This window comes from Leptodactylus fuscus, chromosome 1 (assembly GCF_031893055.1).
Source record: "Leptodactylus fuscus isolate aLepFus1 chromosome 1, aLepFus1.hap2, whole genome shotgun sequence".
NCBI lineage: Eukaryota > Metazoa > Chordata > Amphibia > Anura > Leptodactylidae > Leptodactylus > Leptodactylus fuscus.
In genome coordinates, this window is record NC_134265.1 from 330555354 (window position 1) to 330577441 (window position 22088).

Here is a 22088-nt window from a genome sequence, read left to right on the forward strand (position 1 = left end):
GACATCAGTCCATCAAGTCCAACCTATAACCCTACAATCCCTACAGTGTTGATCCAGGGGAAGGCAAAAAACCCCATGAGGCTCGTGCCAATTACCCCATTTCAGGGGAAAAAATTCCTTCCGGGGATGGCCAAATTCTCCGACTACTACCTATGACAAGACCCCATAGGATGCTAGTGACATCCTCATTCAGTTAACCAAGGCCCTACCATGCCAGTAAGTAACTGCCAAGAGCATAACTATAGGGTGTAGCAGTAGCCATCGCTACCGGGCCCTCAAGCCTCAAGTGGCCCAAAAGCCATTTCCCAACATAAGAAGACAGAATGCAAATGTGACCACTAATCTTTTTTGCATGAGTAATACTAAAATTTGCCAAACTTCCGAAACCAAAACAGTAGCCTATATCTACCCTTTGGCCATCAGCCATCTCCAAGCACTAAGTTGCAGGTAAGGCCCCATGCGGCATTACAGACCATATCTGAATTAATTCACTTAAAATATGATGTCTTTTTTCTCTGATGATGTTATCAGAGCCTTTAAAGGGATCCTATCATTAAAACTCATTTTTTTCTGCCTAACAAGTAGGAATAGCCTTAAGAAAGGATATTCTTCTCCTACCTTTAGATGTTTTCTCCGCGCCGCAGTTCTGTAGAAAACCCGGTTTTCATCGGTATGCAAATGAGTTCTCTCGCAGCACTGGGGGCGGTCCCCAGCGCTCAAACAGCACTGGGGCGTCCCCAATGCTGCGAGAAACCTCTCCAGCACCGCCTCCATCTTCTTCAGGAACATTCTCTTCACACGTCTTCTTTCGGCGGAGGCTTCAAACTTCTAGGTCTCAGGCCTAGGGCAGAGCCGACTGCGCATGCCCACCGGCCACAAGAAAATGGCCGCTGACACAGTATTGTTAGCGGCCATTTTCTTGTGGCCCGGAAGGCATGCGCAGTCGGCTGTCCGAGGCCTAGAAGTTTCAAGCCTCTGCCGTAAGAAGACACGAAGAAGAACCGTTCCTGAAGAAGATGGAGGCGGTGCTGGAGAGTTCTCTCGCAGCATTGGGGATGCCCCCAATGCTATTTGAGCGCTGAGGACCGCCCCCAGTGCTGCGAGAGAACTCATCTGCATACCAACAAAACCGGATTATATACCGAACGGCGGCGCAGAGAAGACATCTAAAGGTAGTAGACGAATAGCCTTTCTTAAGGCTATTCCTACATGTTAGGGAGAAAAAAATGAGTTTTAATGATAGGATCCCTTTAAAAACAGTTGCTTATGTCTGTAAACTATTAGCTAGTTATCAAACAAACAAAAAAACATCAGAACTTTGTCTGTCGCACCCAGCCGCCACTCCCGAAACAGATACTATACATAGACACGACAGGCTTTTGTTTCAGACCTCGTAACTTCGGCTATATCCACAGAATATATCCGCATCCACAGAAATGAATAACATTACAGCTTCATATGTTTTCCATAAAAGAAATGTAACATGAGCCAAGCTTATTACTGAGACAAGACGGCACTATAAGATATATGCATGGCGTCCGACCAACGCTCCTGCCAAATCAAGAAAATGTGAGTAATCCCCGAAAAAAAAAGTCACATTACCACAAAATAGGCCTGAAAGAGTTATCAGTACATGATATAGTTCCCATCATGCCTGGTATCACTCAACACTAGGGACTGCAGAGAATAAAACATGAAATGGGCCTCTGCTGTGAAATGGATCGCTCGAAAATAAAATAATATAATAAAAAGTTATAAAATCCTATAAAGATAAATGACTGGAGAAGATCTTTATGAAGATGTTACTCAAGGAAAGAGGAAACACGAGCACAAATCCTATTTGGATTGATATTTTTCATTTTTGCATCTGTGTTTTTCACTTCTCTGTCTTCCAAAAGCCATAACTTATTCTATTATTAAGTCATATGAGGGCTTATTTTTTGTGGGACAAGTTGTACTTTATAATGGAACCATTTACTATTCCCTACAATGTAAGGGCTTGTTCACACGGGGCAAGAGGGGGCCGATTCTGACGTCGAAAACACATCAGAATCCGCCCCCTCACAATAGAGGTCTATGCAGACCGCTAGCTTACTTTTTTCGATGAGCGGTATGTTCTGGCTCACAGAAAAAAGAAACGAGCTGCCCTTTCTTCAGGCGAATTCCACGGCTGATTGAGCCCCAGTGTCCGCCTCGCGACAGCACCCTCCAGACTAGGCCCATTCATTTGAGCCTATTCTGGAGGGGGAAGCCGCGACTGTGAGATGCCGCAAGAGTCGTGGCAGGCGCATTTTGGTCCAAAATTACGGGCGCAAAATAACACGGCGTATATGCTAATCAATGGGATCTTTTGAGCGCGCATAATGCTGACACGCGTATACATGCCAGCTTGCGCTCCATTTTACATCGTGTGAACGCACCCCAAGAGATGCCAAATTTATATAGGGTTTCTTTTTCTCATTTTAATAGTTTTACAAAAATCCAAAAATTTTGAAAAATAAAAAATACGTCTTTGGGTTACCAGATTCCGACAACTGTAACTTTTTTATATTTCCATGAATTGACCTGTACTAGGTGTCTTTTTGCAGGGAAAGTTGTAGTTTTTATTTGTACCCTTTGGGGAAAGTCTGAAATTTTGATCACCTTTTATTCAATGTTTTGATAGAGGTTAAATGGTGTATATATTTCATTCTTTTTCCCTCCGTTCACGATATGGGTTAAATATTTTTATAGTTTTTCTGATGCAGTGATGCCTAGTATGGGTACGTTCATTTTTTTATATACCGTATGTACTCGAGTATAAGCTGACCCGAATATAAGCCGAGGCCCCTAATTTTACCACAAAAACTGGGAAAACGTATTGACTCGAGTATAAGCCGAGGGGGGAAATGCAGCAGCTAATGGAAAATTTCAAAAATTAAAATGGCCGGAGTTTTTGGGTGCAGTAGACGCTGGGGAAGGGGAGGTTTTGGTTGTCTGTCTGCCCCTTCCCGGAGCTTGAAGACTGAGGGGTTTCCTCCGCTTAGAATTCAGCCTGGCTGAATATAGGGTATCTGCAGTGCTCCTATTAACCCCTTCCCGACGGAACAGGAGCACTGCAGATCCCCTATATTTAGCCTGGCTGTAGTCAGACTGAATTCCAAGTGGGAGGAAAAAAAACAGTCTCAGGGAAAATCTACAGTAACAATATTTTTATAGATTTGTAGAGCGGGTGTTTTCAGACACAGGGATACCTAACGTGTATGTGTTTCACAGTATTAGTTATTAATTATATGTGTTCTAGGGAAATGGGGAGGATTTGAATTTTTAATACTTGTTTTTATTTTTTTTCTTACTTTTTTAAATATTTTTTTTTTGCATTTATTAGACTCCCTAGGGGTCTTGAACTCCAGGGGGCCTGATCACTAATGCAATGCATTACAATGCTAATGCATTGCAATACATTGTAAAAATTGTCATTTCTTTTGCAGGCTGCATAGAGCCATTACCTGCTGGAGTAACACCAGATAATGGGCCCTATTTATTTACAGATACTCGCTCGTGCTCATGGCCGCCGGCGCCTCCCCTTCTGTGGAGGCAGCTGTGATCAGGACAGGGGGATTGTTAAAGTGAAGCCACTGGCCTTTGAACCCCTCAAACACTGGTATCGCTGTGGGGGAAGGGGGGGATGTCGCCTTGAGGCCCAGCCATTCCCAGTTACACCACTACCAGTAAATATTACGGCACCCGTGTGTCACAGCTCTTTAGATGCTGCAGTCGCAATTGACCATGTCATCTCAGTCCGACTGGTTTACCCAGTTACTACCTAGCTTAGATTTCCACTCTGGTGCTGGGACGTCCAACAGATTTGTGAAGAGGCCACAGCCTGCATCAGTCAGACCTTTTCTTTAAGACTGGAAACTAATACTCCAGTCTTAAGAAAAATGTTTTTTTTTTCTCCACTTATCTGGCTCTTCTCCTGCCCCCCACCTGCTAAAATGACAATCCCTTTAATCTGTGCTACCTTCTACCAAAGGTCACTGTGATGTCATTCTATAGCTCACAATAGAAGTCTATGGTGACGGGAAGGAGAATGAGAGACAGAGACTGCTAGTGACCCTGTTAACAACAAGAATTGGCAACGGAACGGCAACTGAGATTTTACGTTGACAATTTGTCACACATTCAGTATATCCACACATTAGATTTAATGGTATCTCACCTTTCTGTCCTCTCTGGACTTCTTGGAGCCATGTGCACCACCAAAAATGTGGTGTATGTCGAATGCCTTCTTTGGCCAGTCATCTTTGCGAGCAGAAGGTGGTACAAAGCTCCCTTCAACTCTGTATCGGTCAGCCGGAATCTTACTCATAGGTGGCGGCAAGGTCCCACAATTTACACTTGACCAACCATCGGTCGAATCTGCGTAGGATTCCTGATCACTGACATTCCCCTGTTGCCAATCCCGAATGACATGAACAGGCAGCCATTTCTTTTGGCCTTCAAGAACACTGGATTTCTTTGTGGGAGGCTGGGGTCCTCGGGGTGGTATAACCGGAACTTCAATGCGTGCGGAAGGACCTAAATGCTTCTTGAAGTTTTGTGGTTTATCAGCGATTGCTCCATGAGATGCTCCAAAGTGTCCAATATCATCTTCATTGCCATAGCCATTCCAGTGAAGAACTGACTGGTTCTGTCCTCTGCCTCCTGGATTCTCCCAAAGTCCATGCGGAATATGTTTGGTTGGGGCACTTCCTAAATCAACCACCAACACCCGGTTAGTTTTCTCTTCTTGATTAAAGTTTCCGATGCCGCTATCGCTGTTGCTGCTGGTGCTGTGGTTCTGGTGGGCATCGGCGTCATTGTCAAGGAAAGCTCGCGCTCTGACCCCTTCTATCATTTCACCCATATCTCTATAAAGAACAGAGACGAATTGCAAAACGGGAAGAGAAGACGGTGGGAATTCTAAGCAACCATTGGTGTCTGGGTCTGGGGTACATTCAAACCCAAATCTCCTAGCAATACCTTGATGTATTTTATGGTGGAACAATTCTGGATCTACCATAAAGACGTGGCAAGAGGTCCTCAGAACCCCTTCTTCATCCTGTGCCAAGCTTTGGTCATCACTACTTTGCATAGTTACGAGTCCGAAGAACCTTCTGTCATCAGGACAAACGGCACTGAATGCCAACTTCTCTGCTGGGTACACCGCTATAACACTTGACTTATCATTACACAGCTGAATATTGTCATGCATTATTTTCATTAATACTAGAGAATGTATTTTCTGTTCCGCTCGAAGACGTCTCATGCAACCTCGGATAGCCTGCAAGCTGTCATATTCGAGGTTAGAGCTCGTAGAAGGTAGCTCGATTGAACCAAGGTACCCAACTATCATGCCAACATTGAGGATACTTGCATCCAACTCAAAGTCTTCCAAGTTCTGCAGACCATTGGAGAAGACAGAGTCGCTGTTAATCATCCTCGATATTTCGTCTTTCGAAAGGAAGTCGAGGTTGTGATTCTTCCTGTCCCTTCTCATTTCATAGCAAGAAGCAGACATTGACCTTGATCTGTGTTTCGCCGCTTGATGATCGGTTTTCCCACCACTTGTTGGGTTCTCAAAGATCATACTAAATATTCCTCCCGATTGCATCTCTTCAACTACTCTTTCTGCTCGGTTTATGCCCAAGGTTTTTGAATCTGGCCTCGGTTTTAACAAATTCTTGCCCTCATAGAACGCGATCTCTTCGTCGCTTGAGCATGAATCTATATGGCGGGCCCCTTCAGCAATAACCATATGAAGAACACCAGAACATTTCCCAATGAGCTTGACTACATCTTCATGAGACGCACTCTTGACACTGATGTCATTGACGGCACATATGTGATCTCCAGGTTTAAGCCCCACAAATTCTGCAGGACTTTCTTTAATGACGCTACTTATGACACAAGGAGATTGTCCAGAAAGGGTGAAGCCATAGCCCGTTCTTCCCCGTGCAACTTCGACACTCCTCAATCTTGGGGGCAGATGCATCTTATTCCGACTCTTAGTGGGATCACCCAGCCTATGCATTTCATTGACTTATGGTGTGAAGTAATCGTCCGAAAATATGTCGAGTTTCGTCATAGACTCCTGGAAAACAAAAATAAAAAACACATTAAACATCTGTATTCCATTGAATAAACTTCATGTCCAAGAAAAGGCAAGTCCATCTGCTGAAAGGAATGTTGTAGAGGTTGGACGGGATTAGAAAAACAGGACTCTGTCTTCAAAAAAGACAGAGCCGCACCTGTATGGAGGTTGTGTGTCACGTTGAGTTCCAATCCCATACACAGCCTGTACACAGATGAGGCATTATTTTTGGAAAGAACATATTTATCTAATCTTGTACAAAAATTTGTAAAACTTTTCTACAGATGACTCAAAATGGGTTAAAAAAAATTTTTTTAAAAGTTTCCTCACCGATCCCAATTTGATGTTACCTGGGCCCCACACTGGTCTCTATTACCGGTCCCTTTCAGCACACAGGAAATGACCACACAGTGAATCCTTGTCAGTGATTGGTTGACTGTAGCATTTCCTGTATGTCGAGAGGGACCAGGAAGTGACGGCCTTGGGTCCCCGTTGCAAGGGAAGAGGAGCAGAGGGTAATTGGTAAGAATTAAAAAAAAAAATGTAACCCATTCTGAGCATCCCCTTTAACTAATATTCTCTAGCACTAAGGTAAAACCACAAAAACAGAAGCCATGCCAGCACATTCCTTAATGGGTTATTTAATTGTATGTCATGAAGGTTCTCATAATAGAAGTCACACAATGTACTTTCCTTCAGATGATAATTAAATGGCAGGAAGCAAGTCTACTCGATAGGGTCAATGAGTAAATCCTATCAAAATAGTTATAAGCTAGCCGATAAAATACACAGCCTCCGGGAGAGATTGGTGATCCAGTAACCAAAGTGCCAAATCTTTAGTGCCCACTAAAGTAACACATGAGGCTTTGGGTCCTTGGCACCCTCTATATAGAATTAAATGCTGCTGTGACCGTTGCGAGTCTAAGAGGGTTTCACACCAGTTAGGAGTCCAGTGGGCGGTCCTATTCAGTGATTGGAAACCATCCCTACAGAAATCGTTGTCAATCAGTGATAAGACTTCCCATCTGACTCCTATGCCTAGAACAAGCAAAGATTTAGGGTTAGTTCACACGTAGTTTTTTGGTCTGGAATCTGACGCGGGAAGCCGCGTCAGAATCTGGAGCAAAACGCGGCTGCCGCGACTGTTCTGGTTTCCAACGGTTGCGGCTTTCCGCTCTGGATTAGGCCCTAATGAATGGGCCTAGTCCGGAGGGATTATTTTGACAACCACCGCAGAATCCGTGTCAAAATAGGGAAATGACCGGCTCCCACTGAATTCAGTTTTTTGACCTGGATTTACAAAAAACTATGTGTGAACTAGCCCTTAAAGGGATTTTCCCTTTTTTTAAAAAAAATTTCATAGTAATGAGCTGCCAACGGTGAAATTCGTCTGTATCCGATAAGTTTGGATCCGATATCTGGACCCTGGTCACATCCTGGCATCAGAATAGGAGCAGAATAGCTTCCGGCACCGGGATGCCACCAGATCAGCGGATTGATACGAGGTTTGGATGCTGCACCCCCAACTATAGGATACTGATGACCTATCCTATAAACACTGCCAGCGAGTCTAGAAAACCTCTTTACTTATGCGGAAACCTTTTCCATAAAACTATATATCAATCTGCTCAGCTCCTCCTGACCTATAAGAGGCAGATCAGACACCATTTTCTATGTGCAGGTTCTGTACGATCCATTTTCTAGGAAACTAGTGGGTGGAACAGAAGCCAGCGGTCAACTCAAACATAAGACTCCCTCTACGTTACACTGAATGAAATATTGTAGGGCCTTTACACATAAAGGGATGTGTCATGGAGAAGACCTCCTGGCATCAGATATTTAAGGGTATTGCACAGGATTGGCAAAACATGGCTGCTTTCTTCCAAAAACAACAAACAGCTCATTTCCAATGGCCCTTCAACACCATATAAGTGGAACAGAAGAGATTTTGCTGGTGGAAGACTCCCATTAATTTACATAAGGATCATGCTTTTATTGGGTCTCCTGATAAGGTTCATGGGGCCACAGAGCAGAAACAGTTCTATGTTTCATACAACAGATGCCCTAGGTTAAACGGGTAGACATTCTTTAAAGTGGACCTTTCACCACCTCCATCCTTCAATAGGTGGCGCTCCACTGATTCAGATTCAGTTGGAATTTTTTTTCTAGCCTTCACCGTTCACAAGTAATCACATTTGTTACTTTGAGTACAATCATATTCAGCACTGTCAAGTGGGCAGAGAAGATGATTAGGAACCACCCACTTGACAGTATAGAGCATAACTGTGGTAAAACTAACACAAATGATTGCTCAAGAACGGTGTGGGCTAGAGAAAAAATTCCAACTGTACTGGAATCAGTGGAGCAGTACCTATTGAAGGATGTAAAGGCTCTTTAAAAGCCAGTGGATGATATTGAACCCACTGAACACCCACCCTGGGCTCACCCCATCGCTCTTCAGCAGGCCACATGGCCCAGAGTGTAATATTCTGATACCATACAGCTTCACTGGGTACTTAGTTTTATCATTGGGTACATACTTTTAGTAGTATATATAGGTCGGTACCGCTCTCATCTGGTGGTACACAGAGGGCAAACGGCCCGAACATCAAGAAAAAATGTAAATCTCCATATCATATGCGAGTTTTATCTGGACGCGTTACAGATGATCTAATACAATGTGGACTCTCTGTGGCAGATCTTCATTAAATCAGTCACATTTGGAGGCGAGAAAGGGATGTGGTGGTGTGAGGTTAAGAAGGCAAAAATAGATCTTATTAAAGGAAAGAAGAAGACTGGTGACAACTTTGTTCCTTCCATATCTCAGGTGGGGCATGGAGGCAACTGAAACATCTTCCCAATGTAAGGACAGCATCAAACAACCCTTTAAGTGTAAAACTTGGGCAATACTGGAACAACTGGAGTAACATCAGAATTTTCTAGTTCTGAAGCAGCTTAGGCTTCAATTATACATGATGAATCCAAAGAAAATCTTCCATTAGTAAGAACACGTTGAGTCTGTCTACTGCAAGGAGAAGGTCATGGTTAACACAAAGAAGGTCTGACGTTGGCTGGAAAACCAAGCGATGAACTTCCATTGAACTCACCGGGTCAGTTCGACATCGTAAAAAGCTATTATTAGTAATTACTATCATTATATTTATGTTGTAGAAGCCAACTCCGTCCTCAAGGGGAGAAGAAGCTCACAACCAGCTGAGATGTAACCGGTGGAGAAAAATTTTCACCAGAAAATAAAATCGCTTTTTGGCAATTTTTTTAAATTTTGGCAAGAGAGAAAGGCATATCTTAAGGATGGTAGTTGTCACATCTGGTTTCCGAAGGGGACGCAAAGTCTTCTCTGCTACATTAGTATTGTAATTAGCACATGGAGCCCTCTCTCGGCCCAAAACCCCACTTGGTCCGTTGCTCCCTCCCTTCCGATTCATCCTTCTTCCTAGTTTCCTTTTTATTCCCTCGGAACGTCTTTGGGTACATCGCCAATATTGGAGCCTCGCTCTCCAAACAGGGTTGTGAAGTTGGGAGTCATGGAGCCGGACCAATTGTGGGTGGAGTCAGAGTTGGAAATAAGTTACCGACTCTAGCTTAAAAAATAAAATGATTAAAGGGGCTATCCAGTTTTTTTTTTTCAAAAATACGAGCCAAATAACAGGATGCATAAATACAAAACACTTCCTAATATATATACTATTAAAATTCAGTCCCGCTTATCTGATTCACTTTCAGGTCATTGACCTCAGCTGTGATGTTTCATTTGCAAGCAAACTACCCCTCCCTGTGAGCAGTGCAGCCAGCAAACAAAAACATCACAGCAGCAAGTGATCTCATATGCGGGAGTGATTTATTACCTGGGATTTCAATACAGGAGAGTGGAAAAGGGAGGACTACACAGAGGCAGATATAAATCATGGGAAATGTAGTTTGTCCATAGATTCACCGCATACAAGGAGCAGCAAGTAAAATAAAGCCAAGCAAAGGCTGCACAAGGGAACAGTGAGGATTTAGCACTGCTGTGAATATATTTGCGGATGTGGATGGATAACCCCTTTAATTATATTATGCAATTATTAATATTGTATAATTAGATCTATAATTTGTTACATATTTATTACCATAGGACTCAATCACTGGTATTATAATGGATCTTTACAGCTTCTGACTGGCCATGCATGTCAGCTATTTTAGAAGGAGCCGGAGAGGGGTTGTGGAAAGATTGTTGGTGCTTTGGCCGACCGACTCCGCAACCCTGCGTGCAGCAGGAATGTTGTCTATGTAATGCTGTAAGGAAAGGAACCCTAAGGGTACTCACATGTAACCTGACCAATACTTCCTATATTACCCCGTGGTATGCTTTTACCATTAAGCACGCCATCTTTTGGAGGTCTTTATTACAGTCTATCTTTATTATGCAAAACACGGAATATGATTAAATATAATAGGGGGGGGTACGGATTTTGTGATAGGGAAATAAAAGCCTGAAGTTATGCCCCTGCAAAGGAGATCCACACCTTATGGGTTAGGCATTGGAATGAGGATTCAAGCTCTGTTTCTGGAGTCTCCAGTGGTCAAATGTACGATGAATGTAAGACTTTACACAAGATCTCATGCCAAGAAATTCTGCAGAGAAAGGATGTGGAAGGTTGTCTGGGGACCAGGTGAGGAATGGGGTTGGTTAACGAGACTTAAAGTAGTTGTTCAAGACTTCATACTGATGGGCTACCTTAAAGGGGTTGTCCGGGCTATCTTCAGGACAGGCCATAGCTATACGATCGATAGGGGGCCAACACCCAGCCCTCGGACCGATCCTCTGTACACACACAATAAGGGGCCGGAAGTAAAAAGCTCCAGCCACGATAGCCCCCCATTGAAGTCATTGGGAACTGGCTGCAGTGAAGGTGTCATGCCGCTATATAGTGAACAGAGCTTTCAGGGAAAACCACCATACACATTATAATCTGCCTGTCCCGAAATAAGCAATCCCTTTAATTTAAAGTGGTTTTGTGGGGCTTACTATCCTCAAGATAAATCAACTGAAGATTGGTGGGGGTCCTACACTTCTGTAGATCAGCCATGTGACGTTACATTCATCGGTCACATGGCCTGTTTGCAGTTCAGTCCCATGCAAGTAAATGAGCTGAGCTGCGATACCAAGCTCAGCTGCTGCACAAATGTATGGCGTAAGGACTGAAGAGGCCGCAGTGTTTGCCCAAATGCTGCAGCACCTTCAAACACGTGGAAAACCCAGGACCCCGTCCGATCTGCTGTTAGGTTCATTTAGGATAGGTCATCAATTATTAAGCCTGGAAAACCCATTTAATATGTAGAACCTACTTTAAGTTTGCCCGGTCTCTACAAACTGTTCTAAAGACAAAAATACTCCAAAATAAGGCACTTTCAACCAATTGCTTCCCAAACATTAGTGCAGGAGGGGAGGGAAGGTCCAAGTCCACAGCAGTAGAGTTATATACTATCTAATGGTATATGTTAGTCCATATTACATGTAAAAGAGTTTGGTCCTTGGCTGGAGACACCACTCTACTACCCAATATGAAGAGCCCCTGCACAAGACAGCTCTGGAGTATTCAATGTGATCATATATTTTACACGGTGGCCAATTCATTCTGAAGAGACTCCATGCAATACCACATCTCTCCTGCAGAGGTCACTGTTGGAAAACTGTGCATCTGCTCACAGCAATCCCCTGCGATCAGCTGATCACCATGACATTAATTGGTAAAAGATTTTAGCACTGAAGTTATTTCATTTATTTCCTATTTACAGGCATGTTCATCTTTTACAAAAGTAAGTAGCAAATCGGAATTTTATTTTAGAAAACCAATCAGTCTGGTCGCATGTGAAACCTATTAGTCCTTGCTTTTCCCTATATATGAAACAGAAATCTAATACCTATGCTCAAGATAATCAGAAGGGCTGTACAGGATTATAAAAACATGGGTACTGCTTCCAAAAACAGTGCCACAATTGTTCACAGGTTACATCGGGTATTGCAGTCCAGTAAATAAAGCTGAACTGCAGTACCACACACTACCTGTGGACAAGTTTGGCGCTGTTTTTGAAAGCCAGGAGCCATGATTTTTCTAAAATCCCTTTTTACTAAGACGGTTTTCATTTAATGGGAATGTTTTTATGGCTGGGCCACCTCAATCTTCTTGGACGGGGAATATAATGCACACATGTAATATACATAACACATAACAGCTGTAGACATGTATTACTATGACCTGTGATTATAGTCTTTAGTCCGCCTGTATGTTTTTATCTGGAGGGGGCCAAGGAAGGTATTTGCAAGCAGGTGTCCAGTGTACTATATAAAACACAAGGCTTCCGTACATGGCGGCGTCATAAAAAACCCAATAACTACCTGCATGTGCTAAATACACTAATAGTATACTAGATGTGCGAGGTCGGCCATGTGCGCCCTGTGCTCGCTGCTGTCCGTACTCACACGTATCATCATTTCCTATGCAGAAGTCTTTGAAATAAGACTCTCTGAGTGAATTAATAATAAACCCGGCGCAGGATCGCCTTTCACCTGCTCTAGTCACATGACCGGCACAGGTGAAAGGGCGAAATAACTGGGAGGCAACGGCGTTCAAATAAAAGCGCCAAGAGCAAAATGCAACCAGATCTGAGCAGCAGAGGCTATAAGACTGAAGGGAACAACACAGAATAATCTAAAGAGCCAATATTAGATTATATATAGGAAAAAATTATTAAAAAAAATATCCAAATGGAAAAAAGACTTTTCGATAATAATCTCCTCACCTTGACCACATTCCCCATCATGACGCCACCGGTGGAACTTGTTTCTCTTGTCTGTGTGACCCCACAAGCCCTGGAGACTACGGTGCCTGCTCCGCTGCAGGCACCTGTTCTTATTAAGGCAGGTCTAGTCACTTTTCCACAAGCCGGCCGAGGCCTTTACCCTGTATGTGAGCTGCTATAATCTCCAGACAGACTAGTCCAGATTAAGACGCAGAAGGCCTGGCAGGGGGTAAGAGGAACGTCACAGATTTACCTCACAACAGCTCAGGAGGAGCAGGAGAGTCTAGATGGATGACGACCCCATGACCATACGGATTCTCACCGGACAGGGTTAAGGGTCTTGGTAACTTCTAATACTTCCTTAAAGGGATTGTCCAGGCTAGTATTAATTTACTTACCTGGTCCCTGGGATTCTGGTGATGGACCAGGTGGTTCTGGTGACGTCACAACCCCTGGGTCATGGGATCACAGGCAGTATTTGGCTCCATCCCCTCCATCCTTCCCCAATATCACAGGTAATGCATTACTTGTGCTAGGGTGACTGGCAGACTATAGAAAGGTACATGTGAGATTAGGAGATCAGGGGTGGTAGCGACTCAACAGCCGAAAAAAACTGCCTTGGATTGCATGACCCAGCAGTCGAGATGTCGCTGGAATCCATCATCAGCATCCCTGGACCAGGTAAGTAAATTAATACTCCTCCTCCTTGGACAATCCCTTTAATGAGATTTTATAATATCAAACTCTAAGGCCGGGTTCACACGATGTATTTTGGCACGTAATGTGGCACGTAGACGCCGCGGGAGCTTTTGCGGCCCATATACGCTCCCATTGTTTTGAATGGGAGCCGGTACCGTATACGCGGCACTATTTTGCGGCCGTGATTTTGCAGCGGCCGCAAAATAGCACCGCGTATACTGTACCGGCTCCCATTGAAAACAATGGGAGCGTATACGGGCCGCAAAAGCTCCCGCGGCGTCTACGTGCCACATTATGTGCCAAAATACATCGTGTGAACCCGGTCTAAGACACAAGCAGCCTAGCAAGCACGGTTCGGAGCACACGCCGCATACTTACTATGGTGCATGTCCTCGGCCCCAGTAAAGAACTTCCCCGACGTCGGGAGCACCAGAGAGGAGTCTAATAAGTCTCATCTTCAGGTAAGTATTAGGATTAATAGGATTATATCGAACATGAACCATGAGTGGTTACATGTCCCAAATTCCCCTGACAGGTTCCCTTTAAACTGCACCAAGATTATCAACATATCTAATGCCGTTTGATAAATCTGTCGTATTCGGAGACTGTCTTGACTAACTTTACACCTCCTTTGAGCTGGATTAGTTTAGGCTAAAAAAAATGCGCCAAAATTTTGGTACGTTTATCTACCACGGTGTCACAAATTAGGCAACACCCCACTGTTGTACATGTCGTATGTGTCTAAAAGACTTGGTGCAAAGAATGTTAAATAATTTTTTGGCACAAATGACGCCTGTGTCTCCAAAGCAAACAAGACAGACCCCTCACTTGTTAGGCCGCCTTTACCTATATCTTGGCCATCCCGTAAACCAAATCCAAAACAGAAGTCACTGACTAGTATAAGTCTCCCATAGGCAACCATGTAAAAAATATATAGACGTAAAATATATACCCAACAGACCCCATGATAGCCAATGAGGTTATTTGGGCTCCATTGGTGTCTGTTTAGAACAAATCCACTGGTGTACGTTTTTCCGCCCGTCTGGTCCTCAGACACAAAAAGGACACAGATGTGAAGCTAACATAACCAAAATGGAAATAATAATACATATTTACCTAAATTCAGACAACCCCTTTAAATGCCCATAGATAGAGAGCAAGGGGGTCCCCAGGGGTACAAAGTGGGGTCATTCAATACATCACACATTTATTTGCCAAAAAAAGCCAAAACTAAACATATAATTAAACAAAAACTCGCCAAACCAGTTCCCGGTCGTGACCTTTGACTTCTGGTCTGGATAATTAGCGGTGAGGGTATAACGAAGATCCCGGTAATTATACACAGGACTAATAGGCTGGGGACATGTTAATGTATTACTGTGTAATTAGCAGAGGATGGAGCGAAGCCCCGGCCATGTGTCACTAGTCACTCCACACGCTGCAATGTTTGTTCCTCCTCGCCTGTAATACACAATCAGCAGTGACTCCCCAAATGCCTCCTGTTCACACCTCGTCTCTCAGCAACCGACAGCCGCAAACTAGGAAGGATCTCGACTGTAAAACTCCAAGTCTCTATTCCTTTCCCATGGAGGAGAAAACAGTTAGGGTGTGTTCACACAGGGCAGATTGGTGGCAGAAATGACTACACTGTTTCCTTTGTTGTGAAGAGAGTTCTGTCTGTAAGATTTTACAAGCGGCAATGGACAGTTACAGAAATGTCTACAAAAAGTCTGACGTGTGTGAATATACTTGTAATAATTGTACAGAGCTGTAATAAGGAAACTGCACAGAGACTGACTGTAACTCCATGTGTGTCTGGGGCGTCACATAGATATGATAGAGACCTTAGATATATATATGAGATAGATAGAGAGAGAGATAGATGATAGATAGATAGATAGATAGATAGATAGATAGATAGATAGATAGATAGATAGATAGATACGGAGAGAGACCTCAGATATATACTGTATATGAGATAGATAGAGACAGACAGACAGACAAATAGATAGATAGATAGATAGATAGATAGATAGATAGATAGATAGATAGATACAGAGAGAGACCTCAGATATATATATGAGATAGATAGATAGATAGATAGATAGATAGATAGATAGATAGATAGATACGGTAGATACGGTAGATAGATAGATACTGTAGATAGATACGGTAGATAGATAGATAGAGATAGATAGATAGAGATAGATAGATAGATAGATAGATAGATAGATAGATAGATAGATAGATACTGTAGATAGATACGGTAGATAGATAGATAGATAGATAGATAGAGATAGATAGATAGATAGATAGATAGATAGATAGATAGATAGATAGATAGATAGATAGATACTGTAGATAGATACGGTAGATAGATATAGATAGATAGATAGATAGATAGATACTGTAGATAGATACTGTAGATAGATACTGTAGATAGATACTGTAGATAGATACTATAGATAGATAGAGATAGATAGATAGATAGATAGATAGATAGATAGATAGATAGATAGATAGGAGATAGATAGATGATAGGATAGATAGATAGATAGATAGATAGATAGATAGATAGATAGATAGATAGATAGATAGATAGATAGAGCTTTCCTGTTTTGACAAAGCTTTCAGCCAATATCATTTCCATTACGGCTCTCACAGAGATGGTCACCCAGATTTCCCAAACTTCTGATTGGCAAAATAGCTTTATTATTGAACCACAGCACAGTCTATGGGGAAAGCTGGGTGAGCGGTGACTGTCAGATGCCATTATGTGGCAGGTATAACTCCCAGGGCGCTGCCATCTGTCTGGGTCATGTAATTAATCGGCGGTGGAATCTGTAATATACCGCCCTCCTGACATATGTGCTCTCCTCACACAGACAGCTGCTCTGTGTGTCTGGTTAGAACTTTCTCACTGCCATCTGTTCCTGGGAAAGCTGGGTGATATCAGCTAACCTGCCACCACAGTTTCTATAAGTTTTTCTGATCTAATAAAGCATGATTGATTAGGATGATATTCCCGACAACCTCTGAAGGCAGATTCCTACTGTTCAGAGCCCAAGAAAAGCTGAGTGTCAGGATCTGTAAGATCATATTCACATGTGACAGATCTGTTGCAGACATTTCCGCCACTGGAAATCAGGTCCATTCATCTGACTGGGATGGTTTTGGCAGCAACCACAAGAATTTCTGCAAGAATCATTCTGAACAATGGGAGAGTTGCAGAAAAATCTGCAGCGTGTGAATATACCCTAATAAGATCCATACCCAGCTTACCCAGAAATGGAATCTAATAGAGATGACGTCTCCTAATATGAATACTGCTATTCCTTCACCCCAATTCCCAGCTGGGTCACTGCTGCACCTCTTCTTAGTGACTGTCCTGTCACATCCATCAGTAAGGTGGCCTTTCTGCAGCTCAGCCCCAATCCATTGAATAGGACTAATCTGCAATACCTGGCACAGCCTCTATGCAATGTATGGCGCTATACCAGGTAGACATTGAAGAGAATTACAGTGCTGTCTGTGTGCCATGGCCCCTTCAATCACCTGGGGGCGCCATGACTCAGACCCCTACATATATTAATGACGTATTTTTAAGGATAGGAGATCAATATTTAATTTTGGAAAACCCATTCTAACATCTTATGCGAAACCTTGGGGAACTACAACTCCCAGAATGTCCTGACAATGTAGAGATATACAGGGAATACTGGGAGTTTGGGATCTATTGGTCTTTTAGATGTGATTCGCAGTTGTCAGGTATGCTGGGGGTTAGGGCGCATTCACACTGTGAAGAAAACACTGCATTCAGGTTTGGTGCAGTTTTTGCAGCTGTTAACTGCAGGATGTGAATGCGCCCTTATGTCAGTGACACAGCTGGTGAGCCAAAAGAGCATCATGGGAGTTGTAGTTCCACAGCAGCTGGAGGGCCATCACAGTATGCTGGGAGTTGTAGTTCCCCCACAGCTGGAGGACCATCACATTATACTGGGAGTTGTAGTTCCCCCACAGCTGGAGGGCCATCAGAGAATACTGGGAGTTGTAGTTCCACAGCAGCTGGAGGACCATCACAATATACTGGGAGTTGTAGTTCCCCCACAGCTGGAGGGCCATCAGAGAATACTGGGAGTTGTAGTTCCACAGCAGCTGGAGGACCATCACAATATACTGGGAGTTGTAGTTCCCCCACAGCTGGAGGACCATCACATTATACTGGGAGTTGGAGTACCACTGCATTTGGAGGACCATCAGAGCATGCTGGGAGTTGTAGTTCCCCCACAGCTGGAGGACCATCAGAGAATACTGGGAGTTGTAGTTCCACAGCAGCTGGAGGACCATCACAATATACTGGGAGTTGTAGTTCCCCCACAGCTGGAGGACCATCACAGTATACTGGGAGTTGTAGTTCTACAGCAGCTGGAGGACCATCAGAGAATACTGGGAGTTGTAGTTCTACAGCAGCTGGAGGACCATCACAATATACTGGGAGTTGTAGTTCCACAGCAGCTGGAGGGCTATCAGGGTATACTGGGAGTTGTAGTTCCCCCACAGCTGGAGGACCATCAGAGTATGCTGGGAGTTGTAGTTCCCCCATGGCTGGCGGGCCATCACAGTATTCTGGGAGTTGTAGTTCCCCCACAGCTGGAGGACCATCAGAGTATGCTGGGAGTTGTAGTTCCACAGCAGCCGGAGGGCCACAAAAAGCAACAAGTATCAGTAACAAGTATCAGAGAGATCAGGGGTAGAGGCTGCAGCAGCAGGAGGACATGACGGGGCTCCCTGCCCACAGCCCCGCACCTCCAGCACCGGGCTACACTACAGTAGGAGCAGCCCTCAGTGCAGCCCAGAGCTGGGCCAGGCCCTATGACAAGTCCAGCAGTCAGCACACAATAGCGGCACAGCGCCCCCCAGCTATATCCCCCCTACCCGCCATGCTATCCCGCCAGCCTTACCGTGGTGGAGGTGTCCGCTCAGCCGCCCGGCCTCCCGCCTGCTCCCCGCACACTTACTGCCATTTCAAAAACTTCTCTCCCTCCCTCTCCCGATGGTGAACTTTTCTTCCCCGCAGCTGACAATAGCTGCAGCCGCCTCCCCCTCCTCCTCCTCCGGGCCCGGCCGCAGCCTATCCCCTCCCTGCTCTCCCCTCCCTCCCTCCTGTGTCCTAGGAGATGCTTGTGTTGATACGAATGGAGGCCGCTGATTGGTCGTGGCTGTTTACCGGTGCGGTGGCACTCAGTGCAGCGCCTGTCACAGCGACAAGTCGCATGGAGCCGCGTGCGACCTGCTGACAAGCCACGCCCCTCAATAGTTTTCTATTCTCCTATTAGTTTCAGTTTTTTTTCCATCTTCTATAATTTGGGCCTTTTTATTCTGTTTTATGTCATTGTTTTTAACCACTTCATGACTGAGTCTTATTTATAGGTCATTTTAGGTTGCACCCAGTTCACACTAACATTGGCCTATCCATCAGAGGACCAGAACAACGAACTGTTTCTATTACACCTATATGGAAACCGCTAAGTTTTCCGTAGGGATAATTCACATGTTGCGATTTATAAAACCACAACGGTTTTTGAAATCGCAGTATGTCCACTGCAGATTTTTTTCTGCAACGTGTACTGTAATACGCAGTGGTTTTTGCGCCCAAAGCGTTGTGTTTTCGCAACATGCGGCCCCAGCCTAAAATAATTTTTTGTACGGTAATTTTTATGTAGTGTTTTGTTGCCAGGGGCGGGACTAGAACCTGTCATTTGGGTGTAGTTTTAATTTAGGGGGGGTTTTATTATTATTATTTTACTTAATTTTTTTGCTAAAAATATTTTATTTGCCTTTTTTTTTATTTTTTTTTTACATTTTTCTCCCAGAAAAAAAATAAGTCTTCCAGGCAGAACTTCTTCCATTATAATCAATGGGAGCGGATATAGATGTAGGGGTCTCCACATGTGTCTCTTACTCTGCTGTTGTTAATGTCCGTTGTTCTCATCCTATGACGGATGACAGCAACAGACTGTAACATTTTTTTGACATTAGATACACACTAGCATTGGCTGTCCATTGTTATGATCCTTCTAAGGACCATAACAGATAGGCGGACCGGTAAAATAGCAGCTAGATACAGAGCCCAATGGACTCCATTGACTATAATTAAACCGGCTTTGTTTTTAGACTGAAAGTGACCGATGAAAAAAAACTTGTGCATGTTTCATGCGGATGTGATGGAAAATGTGAACGTAGCCTTATTTTTTCACACACTTCTGTTTTAAGGTTGACTGTCCCTTTAAGAATATCATCCCAGTGAAAGTTATACGGGCACTATCTGATCTAGTGCTGGAGAAGAGAGTGACAGGAGTGACATGTCAGGGGCAGTTTTGTCTACTGTTACCAGAGAGATAAGGTGTGAACAGGACCGACCTGTTATTCGCTCTACTACGGAAGACTTGATAGCGCCGTACAGTAAACAAGGGCTGAATTCACAGAGTACAAGGTGTCTGCGTGCGCATAAGAAGGAAAGCGGTGCATTTTTGTAAATTTTATCCTACTATCTTACTAATTTTGTGTGTTTGGATGTTTGTTCCTCAATCACGCAAAAACAGTCAAACGGATTAGAGTGAAATTCAGCACATAGAGTGTAACCTCGATTAACATACAGGCTACTTTTTATCCCGGTAAATGACATGGCTTCACAACTGTTATGAATTTATGTTCACATACTATATTACACTGCTCTTAGCAGCCAGGGCTGTTATCTCTCTGTGTGTAAACACACGCTAACCCTCAGTGTGTAGACACCTTTGCATATTATCTGATCTGTTCTAGTGCTGACAAACATGGGCAAACACCTTTAATCCAAATTGGCAGTTTGACAATTTTTTTTTTTTTACTTCGACATTAAATTTTTATTAAGGATTTTCCAAGGGTTTGGCAGTTTGACAATTTTTAACATGCCTGGAAAAAGAGAATCTAATTTGTCGTAAACAATTAGAGCTATGAAGGAAGCCAGAAGTCACAGAGTTCTTCTGAAGCGCAGCTGAGGGGGATCATCGACGCCAACAATACGCTCATTATATGGCTTCCCAGCAAGCTGCTGAGATGCTGGAACAATCACAGGCACAGTGCAAGAACCAAGTTCGGCAGCTGGAGAGCTGTGGAAACGCTGGAGCAGGCAGATCATCAACGCCAACAACACGCTCATTATATGGCATCCCAGTGAGCTGCTAAGATGCCAGAACAATCACGGGCACAGCGCCAGGAATGAATTCAGCGGCAGGCCAGCTTGACAGCTGCCGAAACGCCGGAGCATGCGGATCATTAAAGCCAAGAACAACTCATTAATATGGTGTCCCAGTGAGCTGCTGAGATTTCGGAACAATCACAGGCACGGTGTGAGGAACAAGTTCAGCAGCAGGACAGTTTAAAAGCTGCCGAAATGCCAGAGCAAGCAAACCATCGACGTCAGCAATTTGCTAAATATAGGCGGATCATCGACGCCAACAACACGCAGACGAAGTCACGGACAGAGGCTAGTATGTTTATATGTAAATTTAGGGAAAAAAATCCAAATGTAAAAAGCAGGGAACCGCGGTGGGTAACCACAAGATGGTGCAATAATGTAAACTGCAAAACACGGCAGTGATCGCATTTCTGGTAGGGATAGAAGAACCGCAGATACTGCGTCAGATTTTTCGTACATATATTTACAATGGTGTTTACATGCCTGAAATATTAGTGGCCTTGTCCATAGCAGCCAATCACAGCAGAGCTTTCATTTTTCCATAGCAACTGAGCTCTAATTAGTTGTTATAGACAACAGGGCCAAGGCCTAGTCGACAAGCTGTAAATTCATGGTGGGCTAACTGCGGGAAGGGCCACTGAGGGATGTCCTGTACAAAAACTCACCACATGTGACCTTATCAGAACACAAGTCACCTTAGACCCCCACAGATCAGACGCCCCTTTAAGAAGTTTAGCAGCCATATATATGATCACCCAGATTTTCTAGAAACCAACATGACAGGGCTGTAACATAAAGGGCTTTTTTGGGACTAAACTATTGATGACCTGTCCTTAGGATACCAGATCGGTGTAGGTGATACAAGTAACCCCCCACTGATCAGTAATCTTAAGCATTTGGACAACCAATCACAGCGCTGTACATTGTATAGTGGCTATGTTTGGTATTGTAGCTCAGCCCCATTCAAGTGAACTACAAACTGGCCAAGTGACAGAAAAGCAAAACTAACCACCGTGAAAAACACTGACATAATAACGCCCGCGCACAGTTTGCGCATTCAGTACTTCTGACATAGGCGCCTAAATTTAAACCGCGCAGCGTCTGCCACATCGCCCTTTCACCTGTGTCACTCGCCCACGTGACAGGTAAGACGATCCTGAGCCAAGTTCATGATTAATTCACCTGCAGTCTGATCTCGGTGACTCTCGTACTGAACCAAGTCTAGGAATA

At 43.9% G+C, this 22088-nt stretch overlaps 1 protein-coding gene across 1 annotated transcript in view; it reads right to left on the reverse strand.

The window, feature by feature from the left end:
- Positions 1 to 18660, reverse strand: part of RGS12 (regulator of G protein signaling 12) — a 114224-nt gene extending 95564 nt beyond the window's left edge. Inside the window, exons 1-2 of the mRNA XM_075261041.1 lie at positions 18580 to 18660; positions 4202 to 6115 (exon numbers count right to left, since the gene is read on the reverse strand). Of these exons, the coding sequence (XP_075117142.1) occupies positions 4202 to 6055 (1854 nt within the window). The 5' untranslated portion in view covers positions 6056 to 6115; positions 18580 to 18660. The remainder of the gene's footprint in view (positions 1 to 4201; positions 6116 to 18579) is intronic.
- Positions 18661 to 22088: the final 3428 nt, after the last annotated feature.